The 22,526-nt window shown below is 36.2% G+C and overlaps 1 protein-coding gene across 1 annotated transcript; it reads right to left on the bottom strand.

The window, feature by feature from the left end:
- Positions 1-1,936: 1,936 nt before the first annotated feature.
- LOC136854144 (oplophorus-luciferin 2-monooxygenase non-catalytic subunit-like) lies at positions 1,937-4,553 on the bottom strand. The gene is made up of 5 exons (XM_067130372.1): positions 4,396-4,553; positions 3,555-4,106; positions 3,065-3,220; positions 2,652-2,753; positions 1,937-2,244 (listed from the first exon to the last, which is right to left on the bottom strand). Exons 1-5 carry the CDS (start codon positions 4,451-4,453, stop codon positions 2,102-2,104), a joined length of 1,011 nt encoding a protein of 336 aa, XP_066986473.1. The 5' UTR covers positions 4,454-4,553; the 3' UTR covers positions 1,937-2,101.
- Between the last annotated feature and the right edge of the window lie 17,973 nt (positions 4,554-22,526).

The following is a 22,526-nucleotide window of genomic DNA, read 5'->3' as shown; positions in this document are numbered from 1 at the left end:
CGAACTAATTTTAAATTGCTTAAGAGAGAGAGAGAGAGAGAGAGAGAGAGAGAGAGAGAGAGAGAGAGAGAGAGAGAGAGAGAGAGATGCCTGAATGGCATTAGATGATAAATACATGAAAACAACAGTTAGTGTTACTGCCAAATGAAGAAGGTATAGAAAGAGAATCGCCAGTCCGCTGGTTTCCTGCAATATAATTCTCAAAATCAATGTTGTTATGATACTTCTTCTTTAACTAAGCTTAAAGCTGGCTGACAGACACATCACTTGGTAATATGATGCCAAACGCTTTCTGCAAGCTTTCAAAATAGAGAGTGCAGACGTACAATTCTACACGTTTTCCAAAGAAGGCGAAGTGAAATTTGGTTTTAAGAAGACCTTTCGATTAACCTTTTCTACGGTAAGGAAACCGAGATGGGCATGTAGGCAGAGCAAGCTCGACCACTGCAAGAAACGAGTTCGTTAATGGATCTGTTTAGGAGACAGCTTCAGTAATTCAGGTAATGAAGATAAGTGTAGCAAATACCATTACTGTATTCCGACAGTGAATAGTATGTAGGAATTAAATCATGCTGGCGCCTTCTAAATGGTCCTTCTGAGACTGCCTAGCCTGGCGTGTACAATAACAAGGCCAAAAAGAGTGGAAGTGTTAAGTATGCAATCAAACTCTTTAAGAGTAATCCCTAACGTGATTTCTTAAGGTTAAGAAGAGGGAATTGAGGTGAATCAGATTGTTTCGGTTTGGTTTCATAACGTTCTTTACGACATTTGGATGTACTGTGCTGCTACATGTGGGTGGAGCTCATTGGCAGAATCTTGTCTCGCATCGGAAAGGTCCTACTGTCAATCACAGCCTGACCCCCACCAGCTGACGCCATCCGATGGAATGTAACCGATTTTCTCCGATCGATTCCCGAAGCACAATGCAAGTCCAAGACTGGATAACAATACCACATATCCTCTTAACGAACTTCATGAAGATAATGATACAATGTGCTTGCTAGATGCATATACATGCTTGCTGATAACATGGTCCTGCAGTTGTAAAGGAAAGGGGTCCTTTGATAATTTCACACAACAGAGTACGGATACACGTGCTCTGTGTTTATACGCTTTGAACTATAACATATTTATTTTTCATTTATGTTTGGAATGTACCTTACTCTGATGCAATATGATTTCTATAAAGAATTGCCATATCTCGGAAAAATAGCCCGAAGATAAATTATTGTTTTATAAACCTCTCTGAATTCAGATATAGTACATCCTCAACATATTAACAGGTTCATTTGTCAATAAGCTAACCATTATCTCATATAATAATAAATGAAGTTTACCTCTACTTCTACGATAAGAAACAGCTGCCAGCAGAATAAAGAAAAGTAGGTAATAATATAAAACGCTAGGAATCCTTCAGTACTGGAGTTTTTATCCTCAAAAGCGATGAAAATTTGAGGTGGGTCTGGCCGAGAGGAAACATCAAGACCACTTTTTTCATTTTCTTTTTATGCAATTAGTAGATTTATTATTCGTATTTCAAAAGCTTTTTATCTAACTCCTGAAAAAGTTTCACTCGTTAAGAAATCCGAGAAACATACTTGAAGGAAATTAAAAGTCCTTAGGTTACAATTTTCCTTTCAGTCACTTGTAAATAAAAAAAAAAAAAAACATTTTATTACAACATACAAACGGGTTCCAGACCCGTTGGCGGAGGTAATTACTTTTAGATTGCATTGTTTTATTGCGTCAGTAGGTCAGAAAACGCAACACTGAATGTAAGCACAATAAAATGCAAATTCCCAGAAGGAAAAAGAGAAGATGCATTTAGCTCGTACCCATTATTCACCTGGTAGGAAGCTGAATCTAGGAGACTGAATTAAATCAGCGTTGGCGGAAGAACATTCTCACTCCAAGCAGGATAAAATTAAACAGTGAATCAAACAGACAGATTTAATAAGCTGAAAGTGAAAGTTAGTAGTGCAAAGCGAGAGACATTTCTATTACTCAAGGGCTACAAAAGAAGGGCAAAGTTTGGCCCTTTTTGAGGAAAACGAATGATGCTGTCATGAGCGTTGGATTAAGAAATTAGCTCTCACAGAAGCTAATACCGACCACGCCACAGGGGAGGTTGTAAATCACTGAGTAGCGTTCCGTTAGCGCATGCGGCGTACGGGTCCAGCAACTTCATGAATTTGGGCTCCTGAATCAGCCAGTTAATGTCGCTGCCGCATTCAAAAGGATTGCCTTGGGAAGCGAAAAGAATGAACTGATCTTAATCAAAAGAAAATGACTTGAATCAAAGTAAAAATAACACTTGGTTATTGGCCTCAGTAAGACAATCGTCAGTATACTGACGGTTGGAACATTAGAAAACGTGTTATCTGACAGATGAAATTCCACAAGTCATCTTCAAATTGATTCCAAATAGCGAAAAGATATTTTATTCAAATATGGTAATGCACTGAGGTCAAATAAAAACCTTACTGGGACGCAGAACATTAACTATGGATCGATTATGTCATGATACTTCAGTATTTATTATAAATGATACTTTATAATTAACTACGCCTGTTTCTCTCTCTCTCTCTCTCTCTCTCTCTCTCTCTCTCTCTCTCTCTGTGTGAATTTTTATGAACAGTTCAAAAACTCACCTACGAGGTACAGCCCAGCTCCTGCTTCAAGCACTGGTCTCCAAATTTCTTCTTCTACAGTCTTAAGAGAATTATAGTCTATGTCAAAAACCCGCGACACACCTGCAATGGAACCACTCTTAATTAGAAGAACCCTAGCTGAAACAAAAACAATCTAATCTAATCATTATTACTATTATTCAGAAGATACACCCTACTCATATGGAATAAGCCTACAGGGGCCATTGACTTGGAATTCAAGCTTCCAAACAATATGGTGTTCATTTGAAACACATGAACCTATGCTTCTGTTATAAAAAGCATCATAGAAAACACGGCGTGGTTATTCTTAATAAGATAATCAGAAGAATAGAAGTGCAACAGGTGGCCGTCAAACCACGAATGCAGAACTTTGTTTATTTCTTTGTGTTTACCTTTGAATGCCCCAACTTCAATAGTGTCAATGTGGTTGATGCCCAGATAGACATAGGCTCCTTCACCGTGAAGCTCTATGAAATTGGTTGGAATGAAAGAGATGTTGTTCGAGAAAAGGGTCACGTAGTTCAGGCTGGGTAAACCTGCAAAGGTTCCTGAAAACAAAATACAATATTGTTAAGGCCTGTAATTAGATTACTATGATTATTGTTATTATTACTAATGTGATAAAGCTGTAACTGATTATTAAAGTGTGAAACCTACTGACAGCTATTTTACTCAGCTTTTTTTTTATTTTGACATAGCAGAAACAACAACAATGATAACAATCATAGGTTTTCATTACTTATTATTTTACTTATTATTTATGTTTACTTTAATTATGCCTCTCCAGCATCTGACTCATTTTACATCAATGATCCCAGTCGTTGCAACGTCAGCTTACATTATATCAATCCACATATCAAGCTCGATAACAACAGTTCTTACCAGAGAAAACTTCGGATATTTCACAGCTTTGAAACATAGCATTCACAAGGCTGGGCAGGTGCTGAAGTCCGTCTGCAGGGAAGGACATCAAGGGGTTCTTACTCAAATCGAGGGTCTGCAGAGTCGAGGATTTGATGACCGGGAAAGAGGAGACGTTGTTGTACGTCATCTCGAGACTCAGCAGCTTTAGGTAGGACTCGATCTCCTCAAAAGGGAAAGATCTGATCTCGTTGTTGAAGAGGTTGATCTCTTGTAGGGTCAGAGCGCTTCCGGTGAACGCCCCGGCTTCGATTTCTTCTAGGTAGCCTACCTTCATTTCAATGACTTGGAAGGTCAGGTCGTGAAAGATGCCCTTGTGAATCACCTTTAGGTTTGGGTTGTTGTAGATGCCGAAGAGGTAGAAATCCTTCGTGGGGAACTCCGCTCTGAGAGCAGTCTCGAGTTCCTCTTCGGACGCCACTGACGAGCAGTCCAGGTGAAGGTTTTCGCTCACCAAGAGGCAGGTGCATGGACTAATGGCCACGGGGTCTGGACAAGATGGCGTTGCCTCACCTGCAGAAAGAGTAGAAAGAAAAAGAGGTTATGTAATTAAAACTAAACCATAATAGCAACCAGGGAATTACTTGCCTTTTCATTTTATTGATTGCTTTGCAACTCCCTATTACCATCAAGAATCGGGCAATAAGTGAGGTTCGTTAGTCTCTACTTAAAATAAAATACGTCAAACCACATCTTTATCTAAACAATGAAAAGAATAAGAAACCGTAAATTTATAATTGCCTTTCCCAGTTAATTCTCGACAGAGCAAAAAAAAGAAAAAAAAAATAGAGGTCCTGCAAACCTTGAACATATGCACAAGATATCGCCGATAGAACGAGCACTTTGAGAGAGAACAGCATATTGAAGCGATAAGATGCAGCTGAGGAAATCGCTTCGTTGGTCAGGTGTGGCAAAGGCGCGTTCCTCTGAATAAATAATGCCACCAACTCGCCAGGTTTTATATACAACCAAGACGAAGGGGCCGACGAGAGAGAGAGAGAGAGAGAGAGAGAGAGAGAGAGAGAGAGATCCATCCATTTCCAAAGGCAAACGTTAAACATTGTCAGAATCAGTATTCGTGAGAAAACCTGGGAATGCTATCGCTCTGATAACCGATAAGAAATCTTGCAGTATTAATTTTAAAAAAATAATTTACGTGTATTTTTCAGTATTTTTTCAGACCGGTACTAAAAAAAGACTAAATGTGAAATAATAACTGTGTGTTCATATCAATTTAGATATGCTTGTCATCAAAATGCAGACATTTCTTTCACACTTCTTAAGTAACTGTTCGCGTTCACATATATGTAAATGATTTTTTTAAACACACGCGATTGACACACACACACACACACACACACACACACACACACACACACATATATATATATATATATATATATATATATATATATATATATATATATATATATATATATATATATATATATATATATATATATATATATACACGGGAAGTCAATGACATTAATTGCAGATACTATCTTCTTATCAAGGTTTTGAATCAGTCTATACTTCTTTTTTTTATTTTCTGGCAAGCTTCTCAGGAAAAAGGAAAAAGAATCTCGAGTGATTTTTCACTATTCCAAAGAAGCCTGCCAGAAGAGAAAAAGAGAAGTATAGACTGACTCACAGTCTTGATAAGAAGCCAGCGTCTGCGAACAATGCCACTGACTTTAACAGAAATTGCATAAGAGAGAAAATATGCCCAAATAGCATATATACCGTATATATATAAAAAGATGTATATAGATAGATAGATAGATAGATATATGTATGCACATATATACTGTAAGTTCATTTTTCTCTTGCAAATGTGGCGTCATGAAATGTTACTCTTCCAGAAAGTCTTTCTGGCTTGAGGTTGCTGGCCCCAGGGGGATAGTTCAAGATTCATGTGACAAGGGCGTCAGGGCCATTCTAGGTGGTCACCCACCAAGTATTTGCCCATCTCAGTGTTTCCTAACACGGTTGATCCACTGTCCTGCTTATACACATCCTGTCTGAATGTAAACATATGCACATTAACCCAAACGTTCTTGCTTTATGGAGGTTGCTATAACATATAATAAAGTTTTACAACGAAACGCGAAATTAGAACGATTATTATAGACTAAAAATAGTAGCATTTACACTTGGCTGTTTTATATTAGAATGAAAACGCAACAATGGAGGGTGCGGGGGAAGCGATTTTGGAGCAACGCCAGGTAAGGTGTAGACCAACTTTAAGGGAAGTCTTTTAAAGAAGATGAGATCTAACCGAATAGAGTAAAGGGGATTTAATTCCCTCTGTTGTCCTGAGCGGCTCTGTAAAACGTGGGGATGCTTTGAGATGTATAAAGGCAGATTTCCATTTCCTTTGATTCATCTTTGAATACGACCTTGTGTGAGTGTATGTTGTGTGTGTGTGTGTGCGTATGTGTGTGTGTTTGTGTGTGTGTGTGTGTGTGTGTGTGATTTATGGCGATGCGACCGATACCAAGGTCGATTCCTGCAAGAAAGGTGTCTGAAAAGAGACCTCTTTTATAAAATTGAATCACGTCACCTCTTAAGCATCAAGTCTTGTGAACTGGTGCTAAAATGCTCACATCGTACATTGGTTGCAATTTGCAGGGATTTCGGTGACGTGAAATATTTATAATGTTAAACAGATTTACAGACTGATAGGCAGACAAAGAGGGGGGACTTTGAAAGGATTTAATCAGCTAGAATGATTATAACAAATTACGAGTTGGAATTAATTCAGGTAGATGCTCTCTCTCTCTCTCTCTCTCTCTCTCTCTCTCTCTCTCTCTCTCTCTCTCTCTCTCTCCCCTAAGTATTATGCAAAGGACATGTTCAAGCCAACTCCATTTACGCTTCATCACTGCGAAGCTAGTTTACGTAAAACAGTAAATCAATCAATCAATTAATCTGTTTACCAAGTCTTTATAAACTACATATTTCTTTTGTACTTTTTATACCCCTTACGGTTTTCCTTATCCTCTGATTAATCGATGTGCCTGTGAATACCATTTTATATAGTTAAAGATGAGGAACATTATATATATATATATATATATATATATATATATATATATATATATATATATATATATATATATATATATACATATACATATACACGTTTTCATAAATTCACTAACTGTTGTCTCCGTAGGATGGCTAAGTGCAAAAGAAATAAGTCCTTTATATCTAAAGGACTTAGAAAACAGATTGATTGATTAATGAACTGGAGAGAGAGAGAGAGAGAGAGAGAGAGAGAGAGAGAGAGAGAGAGAGAGAGAGAGAGAGAGAGAGCTTCTACCTGAAATTAATTCCAACATCGTAACGTGCCGTAATCAGTCTAGCTGATTAAATCCCTTCAAAGTCCCTCCTTTGTCTGCCTATCAGTCTGCATATCTGTTTAACCTCAAATATTTCACGTCACCGGAGTCCCTGCAAATCGCAACCATTATACTGACGTGAAACATTTTAGCTCCAATTCACAAGACTTGATGCTTAAGAGCGGACAAGTTTTATACAAGAGGTCTCTTTAAAGACGCTTAACCTGCAAGAATCGACCTTTGTTCTGCCATAAAAATAACACGGTCGCATTCAAAGACAAGTCAAAGGAGAGGGAAAGACCTGCTTTTATGCATCTCAAAGCATCCCCTTGTTTTACAGAGTCGTTGAGGACAACAGAGGGAATTAAATCCCCTTTGCTCTTTATTTCAGGCTGGTATTCTGTTTCAAGATGGTTGCTTATCAGGTTCATGGTATTTTTCGGAATGCATTCCCATAGTGAATATCAGTACAAATTAATAATTTTTTTTTTTTAAATTTGGTGATTTTCTTTTTTAAAGTAAATCTTTGCTGATTCAGTAAAGCTTTGGCATTGGTACCTTGAATTGAAATAATAAATCAGATATAAATCAGATATACCTGGAATTCAGTTAGAGTTCATTACTTTATTTAAATTATGATTAACAAATTAAAATTTCATACAACACGAAAAAAAAAACACACACTGCACACACGAAAATTCGACGACAGACTACGCATGCTTTAAAATATTCGGCAAAAGTATAAACAAATTACTGAGTAATTACCAGCCTTTTCCCAAGAGGCGAGAGCGACGAAAAATAAACGCGCAGAGCCAAGAGATCTCGGAATATTTCGTGATGGCTGCAGGAAGTGGAAAGTCTTCGCCAAGTGCGAGAAATGTAAGTTGACGAGGAGTTTACAGCACAAAACGGGAATCAGCTTTTTTCCTCGGGAATTTCTGTTACAGTTTGTGAAATATAATTTGCTTAGTGAAATCATCTATTTTATGGTTTATAGAGATGAAAATTTTCATCCTATAAGATTTTATATTTTATCCTCGCTTGTAATAAATGTTTAATACTTTATCGAAAATGTGTTGACCAAAGCATGACGAAATATCCACTTTTCTCTCTCTCTCTCTCTCTCTCTCTCTCTCTCTCTCTCTCTCTCTCTCTCTCTCTCGATGTCTCTGATGTGTGTGTGTATATATACATACATATATATATATATATATATATATATATATATATATATATATATATATATATATATATATGTATGTGTGTGTGTGTGTGTGTGTTTTTGGGATGTGGCATATTTAATATGGGCTTTGTTATAATTAGTTTCTTACTAAAAAGGAATATATTAGATGGTTATTGTTATAAATAATTTTCGTTTCAAATGTGAGCAAAAATGAAGCGTGTAGATTAGGGAAAAGATATCCAAATTCTTAGACAAGAGCAAAATTACTGTGTATGTAAGGTTTTGATGATCAAATCCAAACGATTATCTATGATACTTGTTATATGATAGATTTTATCAAACGATACCCTCAATTACGTAAAATATTTTTTTAAGAAAGTGAGTCTTTTCATATAATTTAAATTTTATATTAACTCATATTCAATGCCCTTATTAAGAGTACAGAGGGGAAGCGATGGACAGGAAAAAGAGGCCGCCATGTAACTGAATATACATTATGCCTTCAACGTTAATTTTATAAACCACTCGAATAACGAAAATCCTGATAAGACCTCAAGGCGATATCACCGAGTTTCCTCTTGAGAAAGTAACTTTCAAGACCCCAATTTGCATGCATATGAGCGAAACCCTTCGACAAAGTAGCTGCCCCGACTTCTTTTCAAATTCCTTCCACTGTTTTTGCAAACACAGTACGGACGTCAGGTCACAAATTTTCTCTTTCCCTTTATCAGAAACATAATAACTGATGCAATAATCGTAGAGAAAAGCTGTGTAGTTATGTTTAAGTACCTTATCTGACGCAAATATCCGAGTTTTAGACTAATTCCAGTGTTGCTTCGTAGGCAATGGGTTCAGACCTCAGGATTAAATTTTCAATGGCTTCTATCTTCCCCTGTCCTACTGAGGAAATCCTTGGAAATGTTAGCGAAACTATTTGGTTTTATTGATAGTATTCCGTTGCTACCACTTTTCCTACCATTCGTACCTTCTTTTGGTGTAAATTTCCTTTTTAAATGGATTCTGTTTTTTCTCACAAATTTCTTCATATATAAACTTTCAAGATTTAAGACAAAAAGCAATTTAAAAATCATTAAAAAAGGAAAATAAATGAAATATGTAAAAGGTAAAAAAAAAAAAAATTCAATTTAATTACGATATTTTTCGTAGTTTTGTCCTCTTTTTGATGACTGATTTGTTCTTTCTCACATACTTAAAGTCTCGTCATTAAAGTTTTATACTTGTAGTTGATACTTTCCTGCAACTGTGTTTAAATTATTTGAAAAACACGGGCGTTTTCTTATGGTGATTCATCTACTTCCTAAGCAAACAAAGCTATTATGATAACGAAGGTAGTTGGTTCGCAACTCCCTGTTAAATGACTTATTCAGGGAACTGGAAACCTTATCAAAAAGAATGAGGATACATGAAGGTTGATGATCCTCGCCGTGTCATTTATACGTATTATGCAATCCACGACAATGCTAATTGCCTTTACACCATGACAATTCGCATCTAGATAAAGTATTTAATAAGTACCTAATAATTAGGGGAGGTATATGGCTCGTGCAGCTTAAGAAGGGCATTAACTGAAACGCGTTTCACATACGTACTGTTTGATAAGCACAATTGTCTAGTCAGAAAATTCGGAACAAAGGAAACAATCGTACCTCTTTTGTTTTGCCCTCTAGGTCCCAAGAGCTTGGGCACCTTTTTGGGGTGGTTAGCTCCGTGGCACACGGTTGCATTTGCAAGGTTCGATTTATGTCCTGACATCCACCAATCTACGCCACCTGGACAAGGAAGAAGGCGTGGAACTAAAAACGACCTCCCTAGAGACTTATTGAGAACGGACACTCTCTCTCTCTCTCAATAAACACACACACACATATATATATAATATACATATATATATATATATATATAAATATACATATATATATATATATATATATATATATATATATATATATATATATATATATATATATATATATATATATATATATAATGTGAACTGTGAGCGTGCTGTGTATGAGAAAGGTCAGAATAAAATTAAGAAACGAAGTGCAGGGTTTTTGGACCGAGGAATGGTAATGAGTGGATCTGATACTATGTTTGTTAGTGATAGTGAAAAGAAGCTACAAGGACTGGTGAGAATTTGAATTAGTTTGACTGTTAGAGAGAAGACATTTGTGAGTGAAAGTTAGCGAAAGTATTGATACGGTGGTCTACAGAACCCAGGAACAAGTAACAACGAATGTAAGTGCAGATAATGGAAGAAATTGTAAGTGGAGAGAAGATGTAAATACAAGAACAGATGCAGCTAGGGAGGCTGCAGGACCTTTGCAAAGTCTTTGGAAGAGAAAAGTATTTACTAAACTAAAAGCAGTAATGCATTAAGGGGTTGTTGGATCAAGCTTTCTTTTACGAACGCGATGCTTGGAGTCTAGATAAAAAGTAAGTGAATAGATGGAAATAGCTGGGGTAGACTGTTTGCCTAGTGTATGTTAAATAAGGATGGTTCAAAGAGTGAGAACTGAAGAGATATAAGGACGTAACAAAATGGCAAGTTTAGATGATTCAGAGGTTAGAGAAGCAGAGAAAAACCGAGAGTATGCTCAATAGATGGCTTATAGATATTTTATAATGAACGGGGTTTAAGATCCATGACGGGTGAGGGTTAGTGGAAGATGTAAAAAAGTGGCACAATGTATTTTGTAAACAATATGATTTGACGAGCTGTTTATGAATAATCTGTGAAGGTATACGTAATGCTGATGGTATGAAAGTGTTCTGCACGGGTGTGCATAATTTAATCTGGAGTTAAAGGATGAAAGTGGCCGAGAGTATAGGAGTTTTTTCGTATTTACTCTCTAGAAGTGCAACGGCTTAATAATGAAATCATTTACACCATATAAAATATCTATCTATCTATCTATCTATCTATCTATCTATCTATATATATCTATATATATATATATATATATATATATATACATATATATATATATATATATATATATATATATATATGTGTGTGTGTGTGTGTGTGTGTGTGTGTGTGTGTATGTGTGTGTGCATCTGTGTGAGTTGTATGAATAAATAAAGATAAATACTGTATTTAAATAAATTGTTTACAAAATTGGCTAAGTACTAATGGGAAATTATACAAAGGCCTTTGTCTGGAGTCCAAGTATCAAGTTAATATCACCAGCCTTTTGCATAACACAGGAGATATTAATTTAAACTTTAAACACGATATTCACTGTACCTACTGCATTACTGTATATTCAAAATGAATGTTATGATATCAAGAGTGCACGATTACAGACTCAACTTTCCACCTGGCATATTCTTGTATCAAGCATTCACATCAAAGTATCTCATTACATTTAATATGTAGGAAAAATAGCCTTGGTATAATTCAAAGAGATAATCAAGCTCGACGTATTATTCTGAATTACATATTCTTTATTTTGATTTTATTTTGTGCATCTTCGTTAAAAATGAAATCGAACGCACTTGGAACTCTGACATAAATATATATCAATTCGTTTACCTTTACACCCTCATCATCAAACGTGGGAAATGACCATGTGCAAAGGCAATCGATGGTCAAAACGGTCCACAGATGTTTTCGTAAACTGGATCCAGCTTATTACGAAGTCTATACTAAATTGGGAGTAGAAAAGTCATCCCTTTGTACATCCATAAAGGTTATTATCTGACAAACCAGATTCAAGAGAAGACTGTCCGTATGTGAAAAAGGGAAACATAAAGAGAGCAAAAGAAACAGGAGGGCTGACAATAAAGAGGAAGATTAGATGGCTGTAAATGGTCAGGACACCACTGGTTCTGCCAAATTCCAAACGTAAATTTACGTAAACTTATATGTGAAACGATGACATAAAATAAATTAACTGCCACTCTACTAAGAGCTTTCCATTCTTAATATGATGTGATGCAAGTGATTTAAACATGACGATTGATTTATATTTATTTCAATTTCCTAATCTTCTACCTGCACTGTTATTGAAGAATCACTATTGAGAATCTCCGAGTCGATCGAAATATTTTTTTGGAAAACCAGATCTTAACCTTCACAATTCATCTTATCCCTTGCTTTTAATATAAATTATTTAATATTTCATTTATAATGCAGACTGTTCAATTTCTGCTTTACTCACTAAGTAGTTTATATGCTATTGTAAATCATTTTGAAGATATTATCAGTTATCTCTACTGTTGTCACCTTGACTCAGCTTTGTCAGCCAATGATGATTGTATAATCTTTTAACTATGAAAATACTGTAATGTCTGTTTTAGGCTTGAAAATGTTGCTATGAAGAAACAACGAAACGCGTCGCAAATAAAATGTGGTGGTTCTTAAGCTGCGCTCTTCTTTTCCTACCATCTATCTATCTATCTATCTATCTATCTATCTATCTATCTATCTATCTATATATATATATATATATATATATATATATATATATATATATATATATATATATGTGTGTGTGTGTATATATATGTGTGTGTGTGTGTGTGTGCAATGAAATAAGACTAATTTAAACAAATAACTGATTTGCGAAACTTTCTTACTGATAGGAAACAATGAATGAAACAATGTAGCCTTTTCGGTTTTTGTCAATTTATGTGATAGAAAATTCGGATGGAATAACGAAGTCGTCTTTTCAGTTGATTTTATCACGGTTTATTCATACTTCAACCAGGACCTACATTTTAATACCAAGAGTATAATAGACAAGGTTGTCTATTTTGGTCTACGCGCATTACAATGAATGCAAAGATGATCAAACAAAAAGTAGGTTAAAAATCGTTCCTTTTCATCACTGCTACTGAAATTTAATGTTAGATCATCAAAACCTATATTCTAAAAAATAGAACACAAAAGACTTATTGGACTACATTTCGTACGCACCATAAAAAGAAAAAAAAGTTCAAATAAAACGTGAGATAAGAAAAACTGATGTTGCACAGATACTGAAAAACCCTCTCGATCTCTCACTTGAACATTTCAGCGTTTCCCCAGTTTGAAAAACGTTCTCATTACACGTCGATGGGGATCATTGACGTCACGGGGTCAGGCTGTATTTCTGTGATGGGGAACGTGTGCCGGAATACTTTATGGTCTCATACGACATAAGCGTCGCGGATAATGGCTACTGTATGTGAACTGGGTCAAGGTTTATGTTGGGATGATTGAGATCCCTTTTTGTTACTGCTGCCTTTGTTAATGGTTATTGTTTGGATTGGATTCGGACATGAAACGTTGGCAGTTTATTAATTTGGGCTGCATTTTTTTCTGCGTTCATCTCCTTCGTGGAGGAAACAAATCTGCCTGACAGTTCATCCAAAATGGGGATAGTATGTCGATTTGCAATTCTGTATTATAAAGCTGGCGTGAGAATTGATTATATATAACCATAATATTACTTTCCCGGATTTTATTTTCAGTTCAACACTAAAAAATCTGTCTTACACACACACAATAACAAACACACATATATACACATGCATATATGTATATATAATTTATATGTATATACTGTACATACATATATACATGCACACACGCACACACACAATTATATATATCTCAACATTAAGCCGTATGCCGTTTAAACATGGTGGTTTCCAGGAAAAGACGAGACAATAATCTTTGTCAGTAGTTAACTTTCTATATCGTAGATAAATATCACGTGCAGAAAATTTCCATTGCCATAGTTAATTCTTAGACCTGCGCAGAAGGCTCATCAGCAGCTTGTCGAACTATCTTACACACACACACACACACACACACACCGGACCACTCACCTCTATGTTCCACGCACTGTGCCTGAAAAGTCAGTATGAAGTATGCAAAAAACCAGAGCACAATATTAGAGAGTAACGATGGGGTAGCATAAAGAAATGGGAAAGCTTTACTTGTTAATACGCTTGATAAAAGACGTTCGAAAGTGGATGTGTTAGAATCACAATGACGTAAAAAATCATTGTTTCTGAACTTAACGAAATAGATTACTGACCCTGATAGTAAGAACGCTTGAATGATTATGGTGAAAAATGGTACTCATTATACAGTAAATATCACATGAAAACCTTTGTGTGCTTACAACGATACTACGCTACTGGTGTCTGAAAGAACATTATGAAGGGAACGCTGGGGTAGTAGCCTCTAAATGAAAATTGCAAAATGGAGTTTAATGCCACATACACTGCTGAAACCAGTGAACATAGAGGAAACCTCTAAAAGACAAAAGGCTTTCTTAAAAACATTAAATCAAATCAGAGTCATGAAAGATACAGAATGAAATGAACAAAGGAGTTACATTTATAAACCTTAAAAGTATCGCAGTCAAACATACTCTACAATGACAAGAGCAAGTTGGCCTTTATCGTCATAGCGTATTGAAATAAATGAGAATCAAAAGTCCTCTCTCTTTCCCTCTCTGTCTGTCTGTCTGTCTCTCTCTCTCTCTCTCTCTCTCTCTCTCTCTCTCTCTCCTCTTATTTAATTCATAGTACACTGTGAGATGAATCCGGCGGCTGAAATCCTTTCAAAAGCCTAAGCGTATTTAAAGGATTTCCAGCGATGACACTTAAACCCAGAGCATTGGTCTCTTTGGCCGAGACACTCGGCAAGTATAATCAGATTTGAAATGGAAAGCGAAAAGTGTTTTACGACCCGTGAAATCCGTAGTGTGATTTCAATGGCTAAGTTTAAAAGGTGATGACTCCCCCCCAACAACCCCATCTCTCTCCCTCTCTCTCTTAACCAAAGTGGAGAGAGGATTTGGTCTGAACTTAGTGTTGGATCCTGACATGGAAAATTACACTTATTGATTAGTTTGTCATTACAAGACCAATAATCCTTCTCTCTCTTTAAGATGAACGTGTAAAATCAGTTAAGTATGCTGCGTCTAATTCAGTAAACTACACACAACCAAATCGTCATCAACAGATTTTAATTTCACTCAAAAACAGTAACTACATTGGTGTGTGTGTGTGTGTGTGTGTGAGTGTAAAAGAGAGAAAGGAAAGAGAGTATCTTAGGAGTATCTTGTAAAAGGTTTTGGATTACCTCGCTGAGGCCCCTCCGTTTTGATGGTATATATTGTGGCGGCATAATGAATACTCATGTCTGGTGTGCTTGCTATCATCTTCTATCCCAACCTATGTTTTGACCAACAACGATCGACTAACAACCAAGCACATAAGTCCATGCTTAGGTAAAGAGAGGCGTATTGGAGTTCAGGGAACGTTCCCATACCGTCCCTCCTTGTCTGGCTCAAGAATCGAACGCAAGTTGTTCAGTTTATAAGACATTGAGTTACCGCTGCGCCTCGAGGAGAGAGAGAGAGAGAGAGAGAGAGAGAGAGAGAGAGAGAGAGAGAGAGAGAGAGAGAGAGAGAGAGGTATTCCATAATCCAGTGTTCAATTCACCCCAGTGCGTTCAGCTTACCCTACTTCATAAATGTAGCCCCTGCATAGTTCAAACACAGGTACATTTCTGAATCTGTGCTTGTTAGATTATTTTGTGTTGACAATAAGAGGCATTCCCTGTTTTATAAGCTGATCTGTTTGTCTAATCCTTCCAATTAAATGAATTTCTGGATTCAATACAGCCTGAGTTTGTTTTGCCTGTTATTCGGAACATAGAGTAATTCGTTACTGATTACATCACCACTCGCACTGTACTCTATATATCATGCAATTAACTAAACTATAAACAAGATATTGTTTACATAGCTGTGTCCATAAACATATACATAATGGAATTTAATCTAAGATATAAGTACTTGTAAAAGTTTAAATATTTCGTTCTCGCAGGTACTCTCAAACAAAACAGGCAAATGCAGTGCTTCCAGTTCATTAATTCCTTAATCAGCGTTTGTCTATTTGGAGTTCCTAAGGCAATTAGCGACACATAATTACTAATTGTTGGACTTTTCAGTACTGCGTCCTTTATTCAACGAGAAGAGATAATCTAAAGAGAAGTAATAGAATATATTTACCCTTTTTTTTCTCTTTACAAGGAGTGACGTCAGCAGGACAAAGCCTACAAATTTGTCATCAAGTTTTAAAGGATGAGTTTCCTAGCCCAAGGCCTACCGAGCAGAGGACCTGGGTTTGAACCCTGTACTAGGATTGCCAGTCAGACGGCTTCGTTAAAATGACTTGTACTCCTCTCTCTCTCTCTCTCTCTCTTTATATATATATATATATATATATATATATATATATATATATATATATATATATATATACATATACAAGCAATGGAAGGGGAAGAATAAGCACAATAAAAGCTTAAAAGAAGCCCCTACAAAGAAGCAGTACAGACATAACGAAGAAAAATCATTCCTTCATAAGTAAAAGGATTTCGGAGCCAGAACTCTAAATTCGTACCACCCTCCATCAAGAGGGTTATGAATGTATGAAGACCTCGGCTGATGGGTTAAACTAAGTTGAACGTAACTTGGGGAGGAGAGTTTTTCCCTGTTAGCATGTGAGTTACTCCGCCTTCGCTGGAGTCCATCAGCAAGAAGGTGATAGTGAAATGCGGGCAACGCGTCCAACGTGAAAGTTGCTGAATATGCTAATGAAACTTTACTGCTCTCGCCCGCACCAAGTTCAGAACCTCCGGCGTGTCTATCATTTAAAAGGGTCAGAGGTGGAAACAATATCACGGACACCTTTGAGGAATAGGTTTATAAATCGAAAGGCGAACCTTCACTGGGAATTGCAATGTAATCTCCTTCTTTGTTTGGAATATCTTGATGAAACTTTTTTGTCTTTAATGGTTATGTTTTTGGTCTGGCATTTGTCATTCTTTATCTTACTGTTACCACACAGTTAGTAACGTACTGGTTAAGTGGCAACCATCTGATGAAAGAATAATGTTTAGAAAACAAAAGCCTAAGTATAGAACCAAATTACTTTTCGAAATCGGTCTTGCGTATGAATATTTACCAAGCTGCTGAGAAGACAGAAGTAGTCTAGAGTTTTGCGGGCATCAGCTCACTCGAAATGTGAAAGGTGTAATTCAACAAAGTTGATTTACCCATTACTCAACACCAGCAAAGTGCGAAAGCCTGATCGTCCCTGCACTGTGATAATCTGGTTAACTCACACACACACACACACACACACACACACACACACAAAACCATAGGACGTGGTTATCGAGAGAAAACTGGATGATAATAAATTCAACCCATTTAAAATGGCACAAGATACTGATTTCTGAGCAAGACGCATCTCTTTGATGCAAGAGTCAGATGATGGTGATCACATCACTTACCTCGCTCATGGCCTCCCACACGTGGGATGAGAGTAAACACCGATTGATTTTGCATGCAGATTCTCCCATCAAGGAGGATGAAAGGTTAACGTAAACTTCTCTCGGCCATGGCTAGGTAAGGTATGCAACGTCACCAAAATAGGACGTTTTAGAACAACCAACACCTACTACATATTCCTTCTATTTTTGTCTCATCACCGGATAAGAATATTGCTATGATTTATATGTAAAATACTTGAATGGAAAACTTTCCACTTTCCATAAGCGCCGAGATTAAAATGCCAAAGGTCTTTTTTCTTTTCTCTTGCGATGAGGTGTTATGCGACTAGCTCAAGATATTAAGATACAACTTTCTCTCTCTCTCTCTCTCTCTCTCTCTCTCTCTCTCAGGGGCGTGGAGGAGTTATTTCCAAGGACATCTGATGGAATTTGCAAAGAACAGGAACTCAGCTGAGGTATAATATCCTTGGAATCTCAAGTTCACAGGACAATGAAAATATGGGCATTTGATAAATTCTGAGATTAATTTAGCAACGCACTTAGAGGAGTAGAAAATGCTTTCTGTATCAATATAAATGCACATGATCTGTGTCGCGCATTTTCTCGCATATCTATATAGACAAAAATTATCTTTCTAGAGGTGAAATCAGCACAGGTAATAGAATTAGGTCTTGGAATGAATTATTTTTTAGAAAGAATTCAATCGAATTATTAAGCTCATGCTTAAAAGTGGAAGAAAATATCTTTCCAATGTAGAATAAGGAAGATGACGGAAAAATTTTATGGTAACTATAAGACGCTTTTATCCTTTTCAGATTTCAAAAGGAGAAAAGGATGTTAAATTCCAGTGTCGGCATTTTTAAAAGAGAAATGGACATGCCACACATTTGATGCCTTTCCGTTGATTCTCCTCAGTTTTCTTTTACAAAGCGTTCTCTAAGACTTACATTTTACTTTTTTTTAATGATTCGTTTCACTTTCATTTCACAAACATTTCCCCAAGGTTCTCAGGCGTATGACGCATCCTTTAATAGACAGGCTTTAACATCGTTATTTTCTCGTGATGCTTTATAATGCTAAACCATTCTTGTTCAAAGGGATTTTATGTCTTTCATTCCAAAACTAATTTTCTAATTACTTAGGAACAAAGAAACAGAGTTCACGAAATCCCAAATCACTGACCTACTCAATTTCCAACGGATATATGATTGTTTAAGATAAAGAAGAACCAAGATTTAGCACGAGGAAAATACGAAATATAAAATCTAAAATCTTTATATAATAAAAATTTCTTTGTATGTAACGACAATAATCTATAGATAACAGACCCCACGGTTAGACTTCCATTAATCCTGTAAGTTGCCACTCTCTCAATAAAACATGTATTATAAAAAACTCTCTGTATTATACTGCATATAAAATGAGATCAAAAGGACTTGAAAACTGACGAGATAGTAGGCTAATGATGAGAGATAATTTGTTCATTTTTTGTTTTGGACAAATAGTTTCACTGAATTGAACAAGCCACTGAAGTTTCAAAATTTCGTTTTTCATTCACAACACCCTCAGCGCTTTAGGTAAAAACACCAAAGTGATTAGCGATGAGCCTAATAAAAAATTATTTTCATTTATTTTTCTTGTCATAAATAGTGAGATGGAACGTTTCAATTTCGAGCTATAGGATTTATATAATTAAAATTCAAAAAAATTTTGGTTTGGGCTTTTCTAGATTTTTCCTGAATGTCTTACACCACTTTATGCCATCCGTCGAAGATATATACCCATTCGTTTAGCGGTAATAGGAAAATAATGGAAATTGACGTAATTGAATTATAAGCCCGACATCCAAAGGGGCTTAGTTATTTTCAGTTTTAGAGGTTAATTAAAAATGTTAGTAAGGTGCGTTTCAAAACTCTCTCAAATCTGACTTAATGCCCACTTTGTAGGGTTAGCTCCTTTCTTACGGTAACAGAAAAAATGTCAGGGAAAAAGGGATAACAAACTTCTCTATGTGGAAACAGGGGCGGTCTGTCTGTCTGTCTTTCAGAGAGTAAAGCTTAACTTTACCCAGAATCTGCATAATTAATTTGGAGCGAGACCCGATTGAAATAATTAAGGTAGCATCAGCATTAATTAATCATTCGGAAGCTATACACAATAAATCATTAACGAATACCTGAGTGGGGTTTTGTACTTTCTAAAAATTGCGGCAGGATCCATTAACTCTTACCATTACTAGGTAAAAGCAGTCTCAAAACAGAAGGGCTTCGAGAATAACAAACGGGAAATACTTTGCACCTTCGTTAAAAATGGACCGTTATTTTCAGTTGCCCAGGTAGCAGAAAACCGTCCTAATGTCAAAGGAAACCAAAACGATGGCAGTATTAAAGAGTAACACTTTCTAGTGTCACACCTCTCAGTTAAACAGCAATAAAACGTATTCATCAATTTAATATGTATGATCCACCTCAACATATTATACAAAGTATATGTCGACTATACATACATTTTCCAGACACTATTGTAATACCACATAGTTCATATTTCAAATGTCTACCTTTTCTTTATAAAAAAAAAAAATCCATATTTTTGGCAACATTCGCTTTGCTTCCCTCCGCCTCTTATTAATTCAGACTTTTGCATCTTTGATATACACAGTACCTATTCCGAAATATTCAGGAGTGCAACAGGTCACAGACAGACAGTTAATAAATAATACTCCCGGAAACTATTCCTCTTTTTTATTTTAAAGAGACATACCGATGTCATTCTCTCAGGTTACTAATCCTATTCTCCGCTTGACCTACACAGAAGTTATCTGCACCGCTCAAGTTTCATTCTCGTCGATAAGTATCGAACTGAACTTGAGTTTCCTAGTTTATAAGGAGCAATATCTATTCTTATACTTAATATTTTGTACATGTAAGGAAGATAGTCTACGGGCAATAAACACCATGTAAGTACAGTGAAACTACACATTCCTTCAATACTGCTGTCTTTTTAGACGGGACAGGGATACTACTTACAAAATTAAGAGCTACAATGACGAGGGTCCCGGAAGATTGCGTTTCAACTTATGTGTTTCCGTTGAGGCTATGAGAGATAGGGTCTTTCAAGCCCTTCGTTGGCTGAGTCGGTTGAGCTTCAGACTGTCACTCGATGGGCCGGCGTTCAATTCCCCGGCCGGCTGATGAAGAGTTAGAGGAATTTATTTCTGGTGATAGAAATTCATTTCTCGTTATAATGTGGTTCGGATTCCACAATACGTTGTAGGTCCCGTTGCTGGCAACCAATTGGTTCTTAGCCACGTAAAATAAGTCTAATCCTTCGGGACAGCCCTAGGAGAGCTATTAATCAGCTCAGTGGTCTGGTAAAACTAAGGTATACTTTTACCGACTTCCATTTTCTTTCTTTTTTTCTTATCGTTATTTATCTCCACTGGTAATTTTATTTGGTGCAAATTATAAGTAAAGTCGTTATAAAGACGGGAAAAAATGAGAAATAGTTTATTTCGTTTTAGGTTATAATTACCGACACCACATATAATTTTAATGGGTATGGTTGCAGTCTCGAAGGCTGATTTTGAGGCTAGAATAAATAGTTTTAAATTCTTTAATTTTGAAAGACCTTTCAGGACACACTGGAAAGTTTATAATCCCCTTGAGTGTTTGTTAACTAGAAATATCGCGGTGTCTTTCACAGGAAGTTGAACTTCAAGTTTTTCATTTATGCTTTTTCATTAATGATATCACAATAGCTAAAAATCTCCTCTCAGAGCGCACCCTTATTTTTATTTTCGTAAAACGTCACATTGATAATATATAAAAAAAAGAATATTCATAAATAATAATCGATAAAAATGGAGGTTATCGCTATTAATGTACAATAATGAAACGAAAATTGGAGAACATTTTCATAGTGGTATGTACAAACTACTTTATTATTTAAGTCTGAATGTCTGGTGCGAGACAGTTATCTATGAATATAAGTTATGAGATTTGGCTTTTAAGAAAAGTTAAATAACTCAGGGTGTAAGCCAGTATTACGGAATTTGCCATAGTTTACCCGTTCTATGAGCCAAAATTATAATGAAGACCAAAACATATAATTTACAGTCATAACAACATTAAAAAAAAGAAAGATCCATTGGTATGACAGAATAACGACCTCATCTCATGTGGGGACGGGCAAACAGAATTATCATAAAATTTGTTGGTTATTTCGTGATTAGTTTCACCGGATGAATACATTGGATGGAATTGGCCCGATTTCTTTGCTCGGGTTTCTAGGCTTGTGTGACACGAAGCCGTCATTTCTTCGTCAGAACAAATATCGTAAAATTCTGCATCGATATTCGGCCAAAAATTATTCTCGTCACGGTCTGGAAAATTATACAAATATGACGATCGACTATGCCGTAAAAAGAACTTAAACAAATATACATATGTTATAGTAATCTTGTATAAATACTGGAACGTACAGATACACGATTCATGAGGAGAAAAGCGGCATGAGACGCGCACATTTGCATAATCCCAATAATATTTTTATAAGGAAGGAACGCGAAGTGTAATAAATCTCATACCGTTTGTGCGTTCCTAATCTTAACCTTGATATATATTTGAAATATTCCTGGTGTAAAAGGAGTTACTTGAAATTTTCTGTTAGGATCTTCTGGGAAAATGGGTTTAAAGTGTTTTAATAAATATTCTCAAAACCTTTCTTTCAATGCAAGAACATCCCAATATCATGAGAAGCAGCCTGAATTAACAAATTAGATCACTTCAACATTGAAAACCATAAGCTTCACCTTCATGGCAGATTCGAATCTCGTCTAGATTTGACCGAAGAATTTCTAGCATTAATTTTCTTGTTGAAAGGAGAGGTGGGAGCATGGGGAACGGAAGGGGAGGGGAGGGGAGGGGCCAAAGTGAACGGAGCAATTAGCGGTGGAACTTTTTGATCTGTTGATTAATAGCTCCGGGAAACGGCGGTTAATCATATCTGACTGATGATCAAGCACTCTTTCCACGGCAAGATGATCTCTTGCTCGGCGTAATTAAAGCCATAAA

This window comes from Macrobrachium rosenbergii, chromosome 28 (assembly GCF_040412425.1).
Source record: "Macrobrachium rosenbergii isolate ZJJX-2024 chromosome 28, ASM4041242v1, whole genome shotgun sequence".
In the NCBI taxonomy this organism is placed as follows: domain Eukaryota; kingdom Metazoa; phylum Arthropoda; class Malacostraca; order Decapoda; family Palaemonidae; genus Macrobrachium; species Macrobrachium rosenbergii.
The sequence above is the reverse complement of the archived record's forward strand: the minus strand, read 5'-3'. Positions and strand labels throughout refer to the sequence as shown.

Excerpts from the sequence above, each read along its gene's own strand:
- LOC136854144 (XM_067130372.1), bottom strand. The coding sequence starts at position 4,453 with ATGCTGTTCTCTCTCAAAGTGCTCGTTCTATCGGCGATATCTTGTGCA. Across the intron at positions 4,107-4,395 it reads ATCTTGTGCATATGTTCAAG|GTGAGGCAACGCCATCTTGT; the intron begins GTTTGCAGGACC and ends CTCTTTCTGCAG. Across the intron at positions 3,221-3,554 it reads AATATCCGAAGTTTTCTCTG|GAACCTTTGCAGGTTTACCC; the intron begins GTAAGAACTGTT and ends TTTTGTTTTCAG.